Source organism: Coffea arabica, chromosome 6e (genome assembly GCF_036785885.1).
Source record: "Coffea arabica cultivar ET-39 chromosome 6e, Coffea Arabica ET-39 HiFi, whole genome shotgun sequence".
Lineage (NCBI taxonomy): Eukaryota > Viridiplantae > Streptophyta > Magnoliopsida > Gentianales > Rubiaceae > Coffea > Coffea arabica.
In genome coordinates this window covers 51222060-51240909 of record NC_092321.1, presented here as the reverse complement: position 1 = coordinate 51240909, position 18850 = coordinate 51222060, and the positions used below count along the sequence as shown (strand labels likewise).

The window sequence follows — 18850 nt, the reverse complement described above, 5'->3', positions numbered from 1 at the left end:
CAAATTGGATCACTACAAGTGCTAATTAAAATGCAACGATCATGCATTTGTTTCAGGGAGACAAATTTTATAGAATAATTACCGAACCCTAATTTTGAACAACAGCAGCACTTGGGCACTATACAATACATATGTTTTTTAGCATAAAGACGAAGCTTCGTGAATTCCAGCCAAGGAAACATACCTAATTTAGAAACATGTGGCACGTAGAGCCAAGGAAACGAGGTTGACAAAGAAGGTCGGCAGCGGAAAAAGGCGTTGAGCTAACAAAGATGGTGAACCTTGATCGAAGTCAAACTTGATGGAAACTATTAGATCCATGTAATCGTAAGTTGTTGGTTTTTCCAAAAAATTGCTGGTTGCTTCATTTTTTTACAAAACAGCAGCTTCATTTTTTACAAAACAACATATGTCATCTAAGATAATGCTATGACATTTGGAGGTTAGGGATGATGAAGAGGGGGAGTAAGAGGAAGAAAGAAAAAGACTTCAGCTACGGTTATGTTGGTTTGTGAAACTCAGTACAATGATCAGAAAATTGTATTGTCTTTTTATTGTTTTTGAAGCAAAAGTTGGGGATGAATTATTTGGGTCAAGAAAAGAAGTTGGTCAAATATTTTTATTATTCCGAAATTACAAGAATGAAATACTTATAATCCAAACAAAGCCTTTGCTTTCTTGGTCAAAATTGCTTTTGTATGTCAAGAAACAAATGAGCTGGCGTAGACTTGGTTTAGTGGTTTGACAAGTGTCAAACTCACGCCAAGTGTCTAATGCATGGACAAATAAAAATTTAGACCTTGCACTTTCATTCCATCTCACTATTACCCTACTAGTTTCTTGTTAAATTCGTATTAAATTTCCATGAATGTGAATCATGCATGAATTTAAAATATTCTAATACACTTTAAGTATAAGGCAATCAATTAAACACTCCCAGTAATCGATAATCCAACAAGATTGCACGATCAAAATTTCGAATGGTAGTGTATGCAATTAGACTTAAAATTTCGAGCTCTTACATTTTAGTTCATTCATAATGATAAAACGACAAAAGCAAATAAGCATGCTAATTAGGAGCAATGAAAAGCAATTGGCATGTGGTTCACATAAACTTCATAAATTGTCAAAAGAAAATTTGGGATAGAAGGAAGAAAGACCTTTACAATACTATTTTGATAATGGTTCAGCATGTGTGGATGATTTTAGTGGCGATAGAGGCATCGGCAACTCTTACACTTCCACTTTCTTCTTTCCTCTTTTACTTATTTTATTTTTGATTTTTTTCTAGTTTTTCTTTTCTTGATATTTTCTTTTTGAATTTGGATGAAATTTAAGAGGTTAAAGTTGAGATTTGGAGGACTTTTGGAGGTTGGTTTTAGAGAAAAGTTGAAAAGATGAAAATGGGCAATGGATTTTTGTGACTAAAATTTAAGGGACGATGCAAAATGGAAGTTGAGGTTTGTGGTTAGAGTGATTAAGGCTTTTGATGATGAAGTTATATGATGATGATTCTTAAGGATAAGGGAAAATAAGATAGTGGTTGGATTTTTGGTAAAGAATTGGTGGTTTTCTTGTTCTTGATGCTTGGATGATGATTAATGTGAAAGTTGAATGAATATCTCCTGTGCAAACAAACCCTTGCTTGTCCCCGGTGGTGCTGTTTTAAGTTGATGAAAGGGTTACAAGTATACGTTTTACTTAGTCTGAGGGCTAAATTATTCAACTAATAATTGTAGGGCTAAAAGTTAAAAATTGTAATAGTTTGAGAGCTATTTGGGCATTTTACCTAAACAAATAAATTGGATATATAATAATTAGGGATAATTTCATGAACCTCCCCTGAGGTTTCTCACAACTGCAAAAAGCACAAATCTCAGGTTTTAAAAATTACATATATTTCCCCTACTTTTACTATTTAGTAATAATATAGGTCCAAGAATTTGGATTTTTCTTTGAAAAATCCTAAATTGTTCTTTTGTACAAAACTAAGAAAGAAAAATATAATATACTCAATCATTTTCTTCCACACTTTACATAAATCAACAAGCCAAATCCCTAATAACTATCCAAGCATAAGTTTTAAAATCAAGTAACTATTCAAAAGATCCCAAATTGCATATACAATATCAATACTTGCCACGATAAAAAAAATACACAAAACCCCATTGACAACCGATTTTGTACCCTCAAATTAAATATCAATACTTAAATAACTTTTCAATATAAGTTAATTTGACCTAGAACCACTATTACAATTCTCCTATGACCTTAAAAATATTAATATCTCAAAAGTTGAGAATAAATTCTACCTCCACAATAAAATCATAATAAAAAATTTCTAATCTAATGAAAGAAATCATTATGTAATTATTGGCATTTTATAAAAGTTTTTCTTAACAATAAACAAAATATGACAAATTCCACATCTTTAGTTCTTTTTCTTATTCAATCATTAATTTCATTATTTATTTCTCTATCACTGCGAGTCTCTTCATTTCGTTCTAATTTGACACATAATCTATTCCCTTTGTAGATTTTGTAATTTCAATTTGCTAATATCCGCAAAATTGAAGGTAATAAAAAGAGGTTATATTAACTAGAAAATAGACAAGAAATAGAAAAATAGATTTTTTTTAGGTTTTGTAAATTTATTGCCTTAAATTTAAAATTTTCTTCTCAGTGAAGGGTATTATAGGTTTTTACTATGTCAAGGGAGGTAAGTGTAATTTCTTAAACCTGAGAGGAGCCGAGTGCAATTGTCAGAAACCTCAAGGGAGGTTTCTGAAATTATCCCAAATAATTACCCGCCAAATTCCCATCATAGTGGGCGATGAGCCCGCTCCTTCAGTAGAGCCTCCTGTTCCAACGCCGCCAAAAAGGAAAAAAAAAAAATTGCTCAGGAAAAAAGAGTTGATGTTTTCGTATCAGATCTCAAGAAAGACTCTTGTTCTCCCTTTGTATTTATAGAAAGCACCAACAGAAATAATGGAATAAAATTGCGGGTTTGTTTTTTTCTTTATTTAGATGTCTTTTATGGTTCATCTGTTTTTGTCTTGTAATCTTCTTGAATCTAATTAAACCCCCGTTTTCTTGGCTCCCATTTCATCCTATTCCTTTTGGGATCTTGTTGTTTCCTTCCTATTTTAACCCATCTATCTTTCATACATATGTATCTATTGACAAATGTAGGTAGGATTTAATATCGATTATTATTAGGTTTCTCTTTTGTCTTATTCCTCTGTTTGTTATGGTTTCCTTGATTCTACATTATTGTTCTCAGTATTCTGCATTCCTTCTGTCCCATTCCTTCTGTCCCATTTCTTCTGTCCCATTTGATATATTTTTTCCATCATAACGTTCAAGATTAAACCTTTAGCCCATGTTCGTTCTTTTAAATGAGAAAAGGGTTGTTCTTGGAATAGGAAATGGGATTAATTTAGGCAAGTTTTAGTGATTCTTTGGGAGTTGTGGCTTGTAAATGGCAGAAGAGAGAAGTAGTATTAGTAGTCTGCAGCAGAAAGTGTTGTTAGCTGTATTCTTGAATTGAAATGGGGCTAATATCTCAGAAATCATTTTTTTGTTTGTTCTTGATAACTTCTGTGCTGTTCATATTATCTTGGTTCTCTGTCTTGCGCTTGAGTGGACGGACTCATTCTTTAGACCTTAGTATATGGCAAAGCCCCAGTGATCTTGCTGTGCCAGATGATAATGACGAGAATTCGGAATCCCGATATGGTGATAATTTTGAAGAAGTCAGCAGTTCTAACAAGGATGTCATAAAATGCAGTTCTAACAGGGAAGAAGTCTTGAAGGTTTTTATGTATGATTTACCTTCGGAGTTTCATTTTGACCTTTTGGGTTGGAAAGATAAAGGCAACAAAAGTGTTTGGCCAGATATTAGGATTAATATACCTGAATACCCTGGAGGATTGAACTTGCAACATAGTATAGAGTATTGGTTGACATTAGATCTTTTATATTCTGAATTTGTAAGCAAAGATTTGAGTGGCAGAAGTGCAGTAAGAGTCAGAAATTCTAGTGAAGCTGATGTTGTGTTTGTTCCATTTTTTTCATCTATCTGCTACAACCGGTTTTCAAGGTTGAAACCACATGAAAAGAAGACTCGCAATACCTTGCTTCAGCAAAAATTGGTTACCTATGTAACGTCTCAGAAGGAATGGCAAAAATCTGGGGGTATTGACCATATAGTTGTTGCACACCATCCTAATAGCCTTTTGGACGCCAGATCACAGCTTTGGCCAGCAATGTTCATCCTTTCAGATTTCGGAAGGTATCCACCAACCATTGCAAATGTTGACAAAGATGTAATTGCACCTTACAAACATGTAATTAGAAGTTTTGTCAATGACTCATCTGAATTTGATACCCGTCCAACTTTGCTCTATTTCCAGGGAGCTATATACAGAAAAGATGTAAGTTACTTTTACTCCATCATTATTGTGATGACTTAACTATCTGTTATTACTTAAAATTTTCAACTTTTACTGCTGGATTAATCATTTGAAAGTTGACCACTGTCATCTGGCAATTAGATTAGTGTTGTTAGCTGTTAGTTTTTTCATCATTTTGTACCTGTGTTTGTTCATTTGCTACTCCTGTTTAGAATTCAGGCCACCACAAATGTTAGTTTAGTACTTGTGCTGTAACACTACTACTTAGTTCATCCATAAAAATGCACAATGAAGTTTGCATCAACATAAAATGCTACTGAGAAGGATAGATTCCATGTCCGAATTACATTAACTTCCTCTTGTGACTTTCAGCTGCATGAGTTTTATTTGAAGAGAAGAAATATCTAGAAATGTGTGTCTCTCTCTCTTTCTCTCTCTCTCTCTCCATGTTTTGTCCAGCAGATATACACTATTTGCATTTTATTGAATATATATCGAAATATTAGTATCTTTTTGAAGGCAAACAAAAGAAAGAGGGGAGGGACTGGTGAATAAATTCTTCGAATTTTCATGTGAATTTTGCGAGCATGCAATGAAGTTCAGTCATTTATTATCTTTGTTGCCAATCAAGATTGTAGCTGATATGTATGGTTCAATTTGATCTCCCTGAAATGAAAGCTGATAGGCAGTAAGTACGGCTTAAGCCTTGCCATTTTGCTGTAGAAGGCCATTTGGTAAATCTGACTGTAAAAGATAGTCTAGAATGGTAGGATTGTTGTACTATGCATCCAAGGAAGGACAGATTGGTAAGGGAAGCAAGTGGACAAGGATCCTAGTGTAGAAAAAAGTAACGACTACATGAAAGTTGCATTAACCATGAGGGAAGTTTGTGGAGGAAAAGCAACAATAATGATTTGAAATCATTTAACTTCTTAAGGTTTTGTATCAGATGAAGTAGAGATTGAAATTTTAGCTTTACAGGGGCTTGTTGTACTTAGCTGTCTTATCTTTCGACTCAAAACGAGTAGTAGAAAGGGGAAGAATTAGATGGTTCTGCCAAAAAAAAAAGGAGACGAAGAAGAGTTAGATGGTTATTTTCTGTTATAAAGTTCCTCACGTTTTCAATTTCAGTCCCCGCCGGGGGGGGGGGGGGGGTGGGGGGCTGGTGAAGTTGCGTCCTGAACCATTTAAAATTGTGAAAGTCTAATTTGTTAACTTGTTAACTTCATGTAACTGGTCAACCAAGATTCTTTGCTTTGGTTCCATGCAATTTACTATTCATCTTGATGCTTCACTTTGGTTCCAACTATCAGCCACATCACTCTCAGTTCCCCTCACTTTTGCTCCATCAAATGGTACTTTAAAGCTACACTTTCTCAGTGTGAAGTTCACAATGACATACCCACAAATTTGGTAGACAGTGACTGCGGCTTCTAAGATAAGCCAGACATTTTGAGTTGTGATACTCGCTCAGCCAGATATTCAACTTTGACTTTGCCTTCCCTCGAATAAAAAATTTCACCAGTATGACCAGTAGATTACTTTGTTACTTTACTGCCAAAATTAAGGCTTGCATATTTTGAAACAAGGTTCACTGTTATGAGTAATAAAAAATAAAAAACTCTTAGCCTGTACTAAAAGAAACATAGTTCTTTTTACGTGCTTGAAATGAAATGTGGATTACAGTTCCTAGTTGTCTGACAAATACTTTCACACTTTGATCTACATTAAATTAATTTTTACAGGCATGTCTGCTAACTGGCCAATGATTTTTTTGGTAATATTGGTTTTCCATATTTCAGGGTGGAATTGTTCGTCAAGAGTTATTTTACATGCTGAAAGATGAGAAAGATGTGCATTTCTCATTTGGAAGTGTCCAGAAAGATGGTATCAAGAGTGCTACCCAGGGTATGCACTCCTCTAAATTCTGCCTCAATATAGCAGGTGACACTCCCTCATCAAACCGTCTCTTTGATGCTATTGCTAGTCACTGTGTTCCAGTGATCATTAGTGATGATATAGAGCTTCCTTATGAAGACGTTTTGGACTATTCAGAGTTCTCTATCTTCATTCGGACATCAGATGCTCTCAAGGAAAAATTTGTTATAAATCTTACAAGGAGCATCAGAAAAGATGAGTGGACCAGAATGTGGAAAAGGCTTAAAGAGGTTGAGAGTTTCTTTGAGTATCAGTTCCCATCTAGGGCGAATGATGCAGTCCAAATGATATGGCAGGCCATTGCAAGAAAGGTTCCTGCTATCAAGATGAAGTTGCACAAAGGCAAAAGATATTCTCGAACTCATGCACCTCGAGAAGGATGGCTTAATTCAATAAATTTACCAAATAATTTTTGGTGAGGATTCACTGTTTCAAATTTGCTGTATGGCCTCGCTTGCTGCAAAAAGCATATTTGGGATTGGAAGCGCATCAATGTTGCAAATTTCAAGATAGAAGGCCTTTTGTGGGCGATAGTGTAGCATAGCAATGGGATTGTTCTTGGGGGATAACACACACACACACACACACAGAGGATAACCATATTAAAAATTATCATAGATTAGACAGACCTTGTGAATTAGTTCATTATGTATTATTTGTTTGGATCCTGAGAGAATTGCAATTCTTGTTCTGAATCTTCATTTAAAGAAATACCAATAGAAAAGGAGTAAATGAAGATTCTCTCAACTTAAATGTGTTCCTATTTGCTTTGACCAACCGAGCATGTCACTCTCAATGTACAACAGAACAGCCAGACCAGGTAAAATCATCTGAGAAGAATATTACAATATTTTGAAAAGGAAAATTGACAGAACAAATTTAGTAATAAAGGCTTTCATATTATAGAAACCTTCTTATCCAGGAAAACTCGCCAAGGTCGAATTTGGTCCATCAGTACATCTCTAGTCTGCAAATTTATCGTTCAATAGATCTTTTCAATGATATGGAGGGACTAAAGTTTCTGGTGTGAAATCTAAAAGGAGTTGAAACTTGTTAAATCTAAATGGAAACTTACAACTAAGAATGCAATACTGGCCAACCCCGATCTTCTCTATGAATAACTTTTGTTCTACAGGTTCTAGCAAAACTTCAGTGTCAACTCAGATATCAGGAGCAGCATAAAAAAAAAATGAACTATCCCCATAAAATAAGCAGGAGTTTCTTTAGATTCATATTCTCCTTCCAGTGGATAAATTTGTAGTGTGTGTGGTTCATGAGAAATTTGCAAGCATACGAAGACATGATATTTTTTCTTCTCTTTCATGCTGACGGAAGGATGTAGCATGATTTATTTTTTGCAGCAAAAATTGAAAGTATCATACAGTAACTTTTTCTCATTTCCCCTTCTCTAAAAGCAGCTTTATCACCAAATTTGGCAGTTCTGAAAATGAAAAAAATTAGAAGTCACGCTGCTGCAAAAGAATATGCAAGTCTATGCTGTTAAACCAGTGCCAAACCTAATAAACATTTTCAGTAAAAGATGTAAAACAATAGCATTGTTGAATTGCATCATGACTTTGAAAAATTAAATTATGTTTAAAGGCTTTATAGTTGCAATTGTTAACGATGAGCAATGATCAAGACTTACTATGCTTAAATACTTGAAAATTTGTGCTGTATATTGAGGAACTGGCAGTTTAAGAATCGATTATAATATCAGCATGCTTGCTCCCAGCAAGTAGTCCCAAAGCATTCCTGTGAGTTTGCCTTTCCTTCTTGTACCAATTGTGTCAACACAAGTAAATCAAGAAGCCAACCACTTTTACCACGAAGGTAATTTCTTCCGGGATCTGTTTGATAACTTAATTCAGCACTTAAATTTAATAGATTCAGATCTTAACGTATTCAGATACGTTTGATAATTAAAATTAGAACATCTGAATTTATGAAGTGGTACCGAATCTTTCAAGTAAAAATTAATCCCAAAAATAAGTGATAAGTTATTCACTTATCATTTAATGTGATATACATTCAAATATATCAAATTTAATACTTAACAATTCACTAATTTAATAGATTCCAATTTTATATTTTATATTTCAATTTTATCAAATGCGCCTTGAGTCTCCGAGACTCACCTTAGCTATAGCAGTTGTTGGAGCTAACTAATGGAGTAGTTGTTGGACGTGTAGAAATTGTCGGTGGAAAAGTATTAGGTGACGTCGATGGTGGAGAATTTGCTAGTGGATTTGTCATAGGATTATTTGTTAGGGGCATAGTTAGTTGGTGAAAAAGCTGTTGAGGGACTAGTGGTTGCAGGGGTAACTGTACGAGGGATGAAATTGTTATGAAATTTTTGCTTACTTGCATGGCATGGTAATAAAAGACACTAATATAAAATTTAGGATACATAACTATAAACTTGTAGCAAAATGAAAAATTAATTTTAAGTAGAGATGAAGTAGAAAGAATTTAACTTTTGCAACATATGCCAAATTGTGACAGCAATTGGAAATGTACAATAGGTTAATGTTAATCAAATTGCAGAAAACAAGGAAAAATACCTGGAAAAAGTAAAAAATATTCTAAGATTTGATGAGATTGTAGTAGCTGATGCCATGAACAAAACAGGTGGTATGGCTCTTCTATGGAAAGAGGAAGTGACAATAAAAGAGATTTTGATATCTGCCTTTACTATCGAGGCACATGTGGAGGACCAAGAAGCTAATCTAGATTGGTGGTTCATCGGTATTTATGCGAGCTGTGACAATCAGGTGAGAGGACAGCAATGGAAAGTGATTCAGAAAAGGAAAAGATTGTGGGGGGAAAGGTGGATAATAGCAGGGGACTTTAATGACATAGTTTCTAATGATGAAAAGTGGGGAGGAAACTGGAGGGAGGATAGAAGCTTTAAGGACTTTAAAGAGTTCATCAATGGAAATCAGATGATGGATATTGGATTCGAGGGACACCCGTGGACATGGTGTAATAATTGGGAATCTGGAGGTGAAATTAAACAAAGACTGGACAGGGGGCTATGCAGCTACTCATGGTACCAGATTTTCGACCAAGTCAAGTGTAGACATCTGGATACTTATGCTTCTGACCACAGCATGATCATGATCGACACAAGACCAAGGTCAGATAGGAGGAAGAAGCGATTCTATTTTGAAAAGAGATGGTTAAGAAGAGAGGACATAGGAGAGGTTATCAAGACTGCTTGGAAGCTGGACACGGAAGGATCAAGGATGTTTCAAGTGGTAAAAAAGATCAAGAATTGCAGAATTGCTCTACTAAAATGGAAAAATACTTTCCAAGCGAACTCTAGAGGGAAGATAGATCGGATCAAAAGACAAATGAGTGAGCTAAAGGAAATGGACACAAGCAATAGGAATAGTAGTATGAACATTCTGAAGGGGAAACTTAAGGATGCATACAAGGAAGAAGAATTGTATTGGGCACAGAAATCAAGGCTTCAATGGCTCAGGGAGGGAGATAAAAACACAAAATTCTTCCATGCAACTGTGAAAGGAAGGAGGAGGAGAAATCGAATGAACAAGTTGCAAAGAGAAGATGGATCATGGACTGAAAGTGAGGAGGAGCTAAGTTCGGAGATTGCTGAATACTATAGGAAACTCCTTACTAGCAGTGGAGATGGGGACTTAACTGAGGTACTAGAGGGTATTCCAAACAATATCACCGTGGAAATGAATGAAAACCTCATAAAACCTGTGGAGGAAATGGAGATTAAATCTGCTTTATTCTCCATGAGTCCTGATAAGGCCCCTGGGGCTGATGGAATGTCGCCAATTTTCTTCCAAAAATTCTGGAACATTATTAAGAATGATATGGTAAAGGCAGTCCAATCTTTTTTTCATAGTGGCCATCTCCTTAAAAATGTCAATCACACAGTGATCACCCTCATTCCTAAGGTTCTAAATCCCACATCTCTGAAACTCTATAGGCCTATAAGTCTTTGTAACACTATGTACAAAATCATTGCTAAGATCTTAGCGAATAGGCTTAAAAGTGTCTTGCATTGCTGCATTTGCAAAAATCAATCCGCATTCATCCCTGGTAGGCAAATTTTGGATAACATCATGCTTTCTCATGAATAGTTGCACTATCTCAAAAACAAAAGGCAAGGTAAAGAGGGGTTCATGGCCGTGAAGCTGGACATGTCCAAAGCATACGACAGAGTTGAATGGAGCTTCTTGGATGCAATGATGGCAAAACTGGGATTCCACTATAAATGGAGAAACTGGATCATGGAATGCTTAAGAACAGTAACATACTCTTTCTCTATAAATGGAGAAGTTAAAGAATATGTCACTCCAGGAAGAGGCATTAGACAAGGGGATCCCCTATCCCCCTATCTATTCCTCCTCTGTTCAGAAGGGTTCTCAAATCTCCTCAGACGAGTTGCAGAGAGCAAGAAGATTTCAGGGATGAGAATTTGCAGACGGGGACCAAGCATTACGCACTTATTCTTTGCAGATGATTCACTAATCTTCTGCAAAGCAAACCAGCAACAAGCAACAGAGCTTATGAGGGTGCTGCAAGTGTATGCCACTGGATCAGGTCAACTGATAAATCTCGACAAGTCCTCCATCCTGTTCAACAAAAATGTGAGTCCAGTAGAGAAGCAAGAGATCTGCCAGATCATGGGGAACATGCAACAGGTCAGTCAAGGCAAGTACCTGGGCCTGCCAATGGTGGTCACAAGAACAAAGGAATAGATTTTTGGCTTCATACGAACTAACATACAACAAAGGCTCCTCAAGTGGCAGAACAGACTTCTTAGTGCAGCTGGAAAGGAGATAATGCTCAAGTCGGTGTCCATGGCTATGCCCACATATACCATGTCGTGCTTCAAAGTACCAAAAAGATTGTGCAAAGATATCAGCTCCATTATGTCTAACTACTGGAGAAGTAAATGGTAAGAATAAGGTTCACTGGTGCTCTTGGAAGAAGCTCACTCAAGTCAAGGAAAAGGGCGGCTTGGGATTCAAGGAGCTGGAAGCTTTCAATACTGCATTGCTAGGCAAACAGGTGTGGAGGATACTTACACAACCAAATCTCCTAGTCAGTCAAGTACTAAAGGCCAAATATTTCCCCATGAGCTCCATATTCAAGTGCAAAGTTCCAAACAATGCATCTTGGATGTGGAGGGGTCTGATGGAAGCAAGGGAATTAGTGGAACAAGGAGTTAGAAGGAGAATAGGCAATGGAAGGAGTACACAAATTTGGAATGACAAATGGATTCCAGACGCAACCAATGGGAGGGTGACAACCAAGAGACAATTGGATAGCAGTCCTCACAAGGTGGACGAACTGATAATTCAGAAAAGATGGAATAGGATCTTGGTATTCCAGCTTTTTAATGAAGTGGATGCAGAACGAATCCTGAGCATTCCAATTAGTTTATCAGGAAGAGAGGACAGTTACTTCTGGATGCATGGTGCTGATGGTAAGTACTCAGTCACTTCTGGGTACAAGGCATTGATATCCAGTAGAGAAAGGTCACAAAAAGATATTCAGGAGGAGGTGTCCACGAGCTGGGAGCAACAAAATAATAAGATGTGGAAAGTAATGTGGAGACTCAAAATCAAACACAAGCTAAAGATATTCCTGTGGAAATGCTTGAATAATGCACTGCCAGTGAGAGAGATCATCCATGGAAGAACCAAAGTAGGTGATCCCTTTTGCAGAAGGTGTGGGGAAGGAAGGGAGACAGTAGAGCATACGCTACTGAATTGCAGAGAAGCTAAACAAATTTGGCAGTTTGCACCTATCCAATGGGAAGGCACGCAAGAATATCATGGATGTTTCAAAAGATGGTGGACAGCAATCACCGAGGCAAGGTATAGAGCATCAGGATCACAACATCTGGCCCTAACTGTCAACATTCTGTGGCAGATATGGAAGGCCAGAAATGATTGGGAATTCAAGGGGGAATATCATCAGCCGTGGAGGACAATTAAGAAGGCTCAGGAGGAATGGCTAGAATTTGAAGAAGCAACAAACAAGGAAACTAGGATGAGCACAGGAGAAACATCACTTGACAACCATGATGACCAGCAATTAGAGCCGGAAGGAGGAACAGTGATCATGAGAGTTGCGGCAACAAGTTACACAGACAAACCTGTCTTAGGCATTGGAATCACTTTAGCTGAGGGGAACCAAGAGCCAAAGATAGGATGGGCATTAAGAGAAAGAAGTTCAGGGGTGCAGCTAGTGGACGAAGCAGTAGCACTTAAGCTGGCTATGTGCAAAGCAACCACCTTGCAACAAAGGAAGGTACAATTCCAGGTTCTGAACAAGCAACTCCTCAATCACATACGATCTCAAAAGGCAAGTGATATTAGAATAGCTACTTTGGTGGAGGATATTGTACAATTGAAAGGGCTGTTTCATATGTGCTCCTTTTGTCTAGTTAATAGTGGTAACAATCATCTAAGTTCTAGGATTAGTCTATATGCCTTAGGCATCACAATCGATGAGGAACTTTTGTTTCCTCAGTGTTAAACACACTGATTGTAAAGTTATCTCGAGCCTTTGCTCGCACTTGTACATGTTTTGGAAGTAATATAATCAAATATCGTTTCGAAAAAAAAAATAATCAAATTGCAGAAACAGGTGTTTTATTGAGAATTTAGCAATACAAAAAAGAAAAATAAAAAACGCTAATGGGTGGAGTGAAAACGTGACCAAGTGAAGGTAAAGTTGCCGCTGTAGTAATATTACTGTTATTAAGACCCATACTAGCAACGTTTTATAGGCCTTCATACACTAGTTCGAGTTTAGCATCTAAAACGGTTTAAAACCCCGTACAGCATGAAAAGGAAGGTTTCAGATTAGATGGATGTTGATGCAAGTAGTACAAATGCACTTTTAAGAGTGCAGAAAATTCTCTTACAAAGTTACTAAAGAAGTAGGAGGAATTTAATAAGTTCTTGAGACGTGATTAAACACTATTCTTAAGATGTTTATTGCCCCACTACATTCAATGGTTTGCTATCAGGCTAAGGATAGAACAAAAAGAAAGAACCATTGTTAGTAAAAACAGGAGTTCTATACTAAGAAATGATCAAATAACAAAATTAGTTTAATTTTTTGAGACTTGTTTATTTTTATAAGAAAATGGTGTTTTCACTTGTTTCTAACATTCAAAAACAATGTAAGTGTCTTCCAAAAACAACCTTTGGTACCAAATATAACCACCATTTGAAATGAAAATATGCCTAAAAACTTCTGACCGTTACCATAATCTGGCTTCGAATTGCTATTTATCTAGACTAGACTCATGGCCAGATTCTAGATAGAAAATTATAAACTATTTAAACAGAATCCAAGCGAGGAATCCATGGCAGGATTCGAGATCCGCGAGTGGATCCACTTGGACTGGTGATCCGTCTGCTGATCCTTGGTTCTGAATTTTCACAAGTCACATTTCGTTTCATTTTGATAAACTAATCCTACAATCCCCACTTAATTTGTAAAACGAAATAACAAACTAACACATATAATACCATGCATAAAAAAGAGTATCATTTGATTTAAACTTTTCTTTTAGTGTTGATATATCAATAAAACTAATCAAATCTAGGTTGCTTATAGCATTAAACTGAGATCTGTAATTTAGTCAAGAAATAGTACACATATAGCATTAAGTATATTGATCAATTCACAAAGAATTTAACACTGTTACTAGCCATGTGCTCCATCCTAGTTTCGTGATCAGTGACAAAAGTAAACCAAACTTTTGCTAGAAGCAGTACCACTTCCATGATCATATAAGTGAAAACACTCTCAAACTTTATATAACAAAGTACTTAGAGAACAATTATTTTTCATTGAAAATATAATTTATCATATATTCAACCTCCCATTTTTATGCAATAGTGGAGTAACTTCATATAGAAAATTCTATGCTCACAACTAATTAGATAAAGAGTTTCAACCCCATAATCAATGACGTCGCATTCACTAAATCCCTTGGCAAGGATGTAGTCAACAGATCCACTAAATTATTGTATGTTCTTATAAATACAATCTCCACGATGTGATCTTGTAACATTTGTCTAAGATACTTATGTCTTAAACTAATACGTCTAGATTTATCATTTTACACCTTATTTAAGACTTTAGACATAGTGGCTTCACTACCACAATATAAAGAGATCAGAAGCATAGATTGTGGCCGCAACTTGGTATCAAGTGACAAGTCCCTAAACCAGTCTGCCTCTTTACACGTAGCAGCCAAATCTATAAATTCAACTTCCATTGTGGAATGAGGGCAATCATGGTTTACTTCTTAAAAGCCCATGAGATTGCACCACCATCCAAATTAAATATCTACCTAGTTGTGGAATTCTTATTACTCACATTAGTGAACCAACTAGCAAATGAGAAACCTTCAAGTAGTGCTGAAAATTTATTATTAAAGAGTTCTAGACTCTTGGTTCTTTTAAGATAACCAAAAATTCTTTCAATAGACTTCCAATGATCTATACCTGGATTATTAATATATCTAGCAAGCTTACAAACTGCATATGATATATTCAGTCTTATGCAATTCATTGCATACACCATGCTTCCAATTGCACTAGTATATTCAAGTTGAGCAATAGAATTTTAGAATTCTCATAACACTTCAAGTTAGGATCAAAGGGAGTACTCACTTCTTTGATTTTAAGATACTAAAACTTGTTCAATATCTTCTTGTCAATATAGTGAAATTAACATAGAACATAACCCCCACTATATTGTTTCCTAACTTTAATACCTAAGATGGTATCCACCTGGCCAAGGTCTTTCATTTTGAACCTTGAAAAAAGATACTTCTTAGTGTTTTCAACACATTTCATGGTATTACTAACAATTATTGTGTCATCTATATAGAGACAAATTATCACACTATACTCTTGAGTGAGTTTAGAATAAACACACTTGTTAGTATTATTGTACCTAAATTCACCTGAAAGTAATACATATTCAAATTTTTTTATACCATTATTTAGGTGCTTGTTTCAAGCCACATAATGACTTAACTGTAGGAACAAATGCTTAACAATGCTAACACTAGTAACTAAATGAGGAACACGAACACGCTTGAGTTGTGCTAAATAGTACTGTTCTAAGAACTATTTTAGGGATACTGAAATATTTCCCCAGGATTAAACAAGCCATCTTCTTAAATCAAGAAGGAACAAGAACAGCAAGTTGCACTATATCCAACAGAGAGTAGGAGAAGTAAAATAAAGACCAGAGAGCAAGAGAAAGAGAGAATGACTTTTGGAAAGTTTGGTGATGTACTTGGAGAAACAAGAATGCCTAGTATTTATAGGTCTAGAAAAAGTAACGTGCAAAGGGATCAAAAGTCACGTTTGTTGACTGTTAAGAGAATCATGGATTTTATCCATGTGATGCAAATGTTTAGGAACCAACAGAACCGTTGTGGTCAAAGCTATTAGATTGTAGGTAAAGTTTTATCCTTCAGAGTGCACATGCTAAAGTTTTGAAATAGTTGTGCAGATAAAACTTTGAAAGGGTCAAACTTTTATCCAAGATAACTTCCTCTAGTTTACAACATGGGCCAAGAATCTTTTGAAATACATTTATTTACAACAATCTCCTTCGTATTTCAAAAGATTTTGGTCAAAAGATAAGAAAATAATCCGCTGGATTTATTTGGGTGAAATGTAATTAGTGTGGTGTCTTTTGGACTATGAACCAAACTTAAATTGACAAAACATGACCTACAGAATTATTGGTGAAATATAAATTTCTATGAACCAATAACTCTTGATGTATGATAGAGATTTTATCAATCACATTGCAACCCATAATTTGCTGTTAACGCGGTTTTACGCTATTAGGCCATGCGCCTGTCTGGTTATTCATGAGAGCTATAAAGATTCGGCCAATAAATCTTATAGGAGCGGCCCCACTCCACTCTCATATAGGTGAATTCATCGAGTGTATATTACTTTAAATACACCTCCCTAAAGAGATATGAATTTATTAAGAATTTTAAACTCATCCTCACAATTACTAGCAATCAAAGCACTTATCTCCGGAGAGACTTAGATTTGAAGTACTTTACGGTCAATATTGACTTGTTATTATCCATATAAACCTATTTCATGGGATCACCAATCACATAGGTTAGGTTACTATCTCTATTGACAATTTGTTGGCCTCAATCCCATTTCCCTTGTAGTTTGAAGAATTAATTTTCTTCCTACAGGTTTAGTCAGAGGATCGGCCAAGTTCAACTCTGACTTCAAAAAATCAATGGAAATAATTCCATCTCTAAGCAGCTGCTTTACGACATCATGTCTTAGTTTCATATGTCGACTTTTACAATTATATGATTTATTTTTTGCAATAGCAATTGCCGCTTGACAATCACAATGTATGAATATAGGAGGCAACAGATCCTTAGTCGGAGGAATATTGGCTAAGAAGTTTCTTAACCAATCAGCCTCAGAACCAGTAAACTCTAGAACTACAAACTTTGATTCCATAGTTAACCTAATAATGATTGTCTGCCTAGCTGACTTCCGTACTACTGCACCACTACCAAGGGTAACTACATAACCACTAGTGGATTTTGTCTCATTTGAATCCGAAATCCAATTAGCATCACTGTACCCTTCTAATACAGTGAAAAATCCACAATATAAGATACCATAATTTATGGTACCTCTCAAATATTTCATTAGTCTGATTAATGCAAACCAATGCTCACTTTTAGAATTGTGAGTATATCTACTCAGTCTACACATAGCATAAGCTATGTCAGATCTTGTGAAATTCATCATATGCATCAGACTCCCAATAATCTGAGCATATTTAGACTGAGCAATTAGGTCATCATTATTTTTCTTTAATTGAATGTTAGCATCATAAGGAGTACTTATAGGTGTCACATCATAATTTTCAAACTTGCTAAGAAGTCTTTCTATATAATGTTCTTATGACAAAATTATACCATCATTTTCCTTATGATTTTAACACCCAATATCATTTTAGTTTCACCCAAATCTTTCATATCAAAATTAGAAGAAAAAAAATATTTAGTACTATTAACAATATCTATACTTGTACCAAATATAAACATGTCATCCACATATAGGTTAATTATCACATATTGATTATTCACAAATTTAGTATATACACATTTATCCATTTCTACAAACGAAAATCCGTCTTTTATCAATACTTGATCAAATTTCTCATGCCACTACTTAGGAGCTTGTTTTAGGCCATAAAGAGATTTAATTAATTTACATACTTTATTTTCTTGTCCAGATACAACACATCCTTCAGATTGAAACATACAAAATTTCTTCTTCTAAATCACCATTTAAAAAAACTGTTTTGACATCTATTTGATAAACAACAAGTTTATGGATAGAAACTAAGACAAATGATACACGAATAGAAGAAATTCTTATTACTGGTGCAAATGTGTCAAAATAGTCAATATTTTGTTTCTGAGAAAATCCTTTTCCTACTAAACGAGTTTTGTATTTTTCTATAGAACCATCAGAATTATATTTTCTTTTAAAAATTCATTTGCAACCAATAGATTTTGCACTAGGGGGTAAATCTACCAAAGTCCACTTTTTATTTTTCAAAATAGAATCAATTTCAGATTTAATTGCTTCTTTCCAAAACTTGCAATCAGAAGAAGAAATTGCATCAGAATAAGTTAAAGGATCATTGTCAATAAGAAATGTTTGAAAATCATTTCTATAGGAAAATTCTTTTCTCGGTCTTTTACTTCTTCTCAATTCCTCAGTAGAGGTTATTTCTTTATTTCTTTCAACAGGTACATGAGAAATTCTATTGGACAATGGAAAAATATGTTCAAAAAACTCAGCATTCTTTGTCTCAATAATTGTATTACAATCAAGTAAATCGCTTCTTAAAACAAGAAACCTATATGCAGCACTATGTTCAGCATATCCAATAAACATACAATCAGAAGTTTTAGAACTTAATTTTCTTTTCTTAGGTTCAGGTAATAACACTTTAATAAGACACCCCCATACTTTTAAATATTTTAAATTTGGTTTATAATTTTTTCATAACTCATAAGGTGTTTTGCCAATTTTTTATGTGAAATTCTATTTTGCAGATGACATGCAGATAATATAGCTTTTCCCAATAAGTTATCTGGAGTATGAGAACTAATTAACATAGAGTTCATCATTTCTTTTAGTGTTCTATTTTTTCTTTCTGCTACTCCATTAGATTCTGGTGAGTAAGAAGGTGTTAGTTCATGTATTATACCTTCATGTTCACAAAACTTATCTAAAACTGAATATTCACCTCCTCTATCTGATCTAGTTCTTTTTATCTTCTTATTAAGTTGATTTTCTACCTCAGACTTATAAGATAAAAAAGCATTATGAGTATCATTTTTATTTCTAAGTAAATAAACTATTATATCTAGAATAATCATTTATAAAAGTAACATAATA

General features: G+C 35.1%; 2 protein-coding genes across 2 annotated transcripts; both read left to right on the top strand.

Moving 5' to 3' along the window:
• The first annotated feature begins 2845 nt into the window (after positions 1 to 2845).
• Positions 2846 to 7100, top strand: LOC140009658 (probable arabinosyltransferase ARAD1). The gene is made up of 2 exons (XM_072055797.1): positions 2846 to 4436; positions 6218 to 7100. Exons 1-2 carry the CDS (start codon positions 3552 to 3554, stop codon positions 6770 to 6772), a joined length of 1440 nt encoding a protein of 479 aa, XP_071911898.1. The 5' UTR covers positions 2846 to 3551; the 3' UTR covers positions 6773 to 7100.
• Positions 7101 to 10513: 3413 nt separating this feature from the next.
• On the top strand, positions 10514 to 12881 carry LOC113693252 (uncharacterized). The gene is made up of 2 exons (XM_027211815.2): positions 10514 to 11035; positions 11232 to 12881. The coding sequence occupies exons 1-2, from the start codon at positions 10514 to 10516 to the stop codon at positions 12879 to 12881; spliced, it is 2172 nt and encodes a 723-aa protein (XP_027067616.1).
• Positions 12882 to 18850: the final 5969 nt, after the last annotated feature.

Bases quoted from the DNA above. Each gene is read 5' to 3' on its own strand.
- LOC140009658 (XM_072055797.1), top strand. From the start codon at position 3,552: ATGGGGCTAATATCTCAGAAATCATTTTTTTGTTTGTTCTTGATAACT. The intron at 4,437-6,217 runs GTAAGTTACTTT...TCCATATTTCAG, and splicing joins GAGCTATATACAGAAAAGAT to GGTGGAATTGTTCGTCAAGA.
- LOC113693252 (XM_027211815.2), top strand. From the start codon at position 10,514: ATGGCCGTGAAGCTGGACATGTCCAAAGCATACGACAGAGTTGAATGG. The intron at 11,036-11,231 runs GTCAGTCAAGGC...CGTGCTTCAAAG, and splicing joins TCATGGGGAACATGCAACAG to TACCAAAAAGATTGTGCAAA.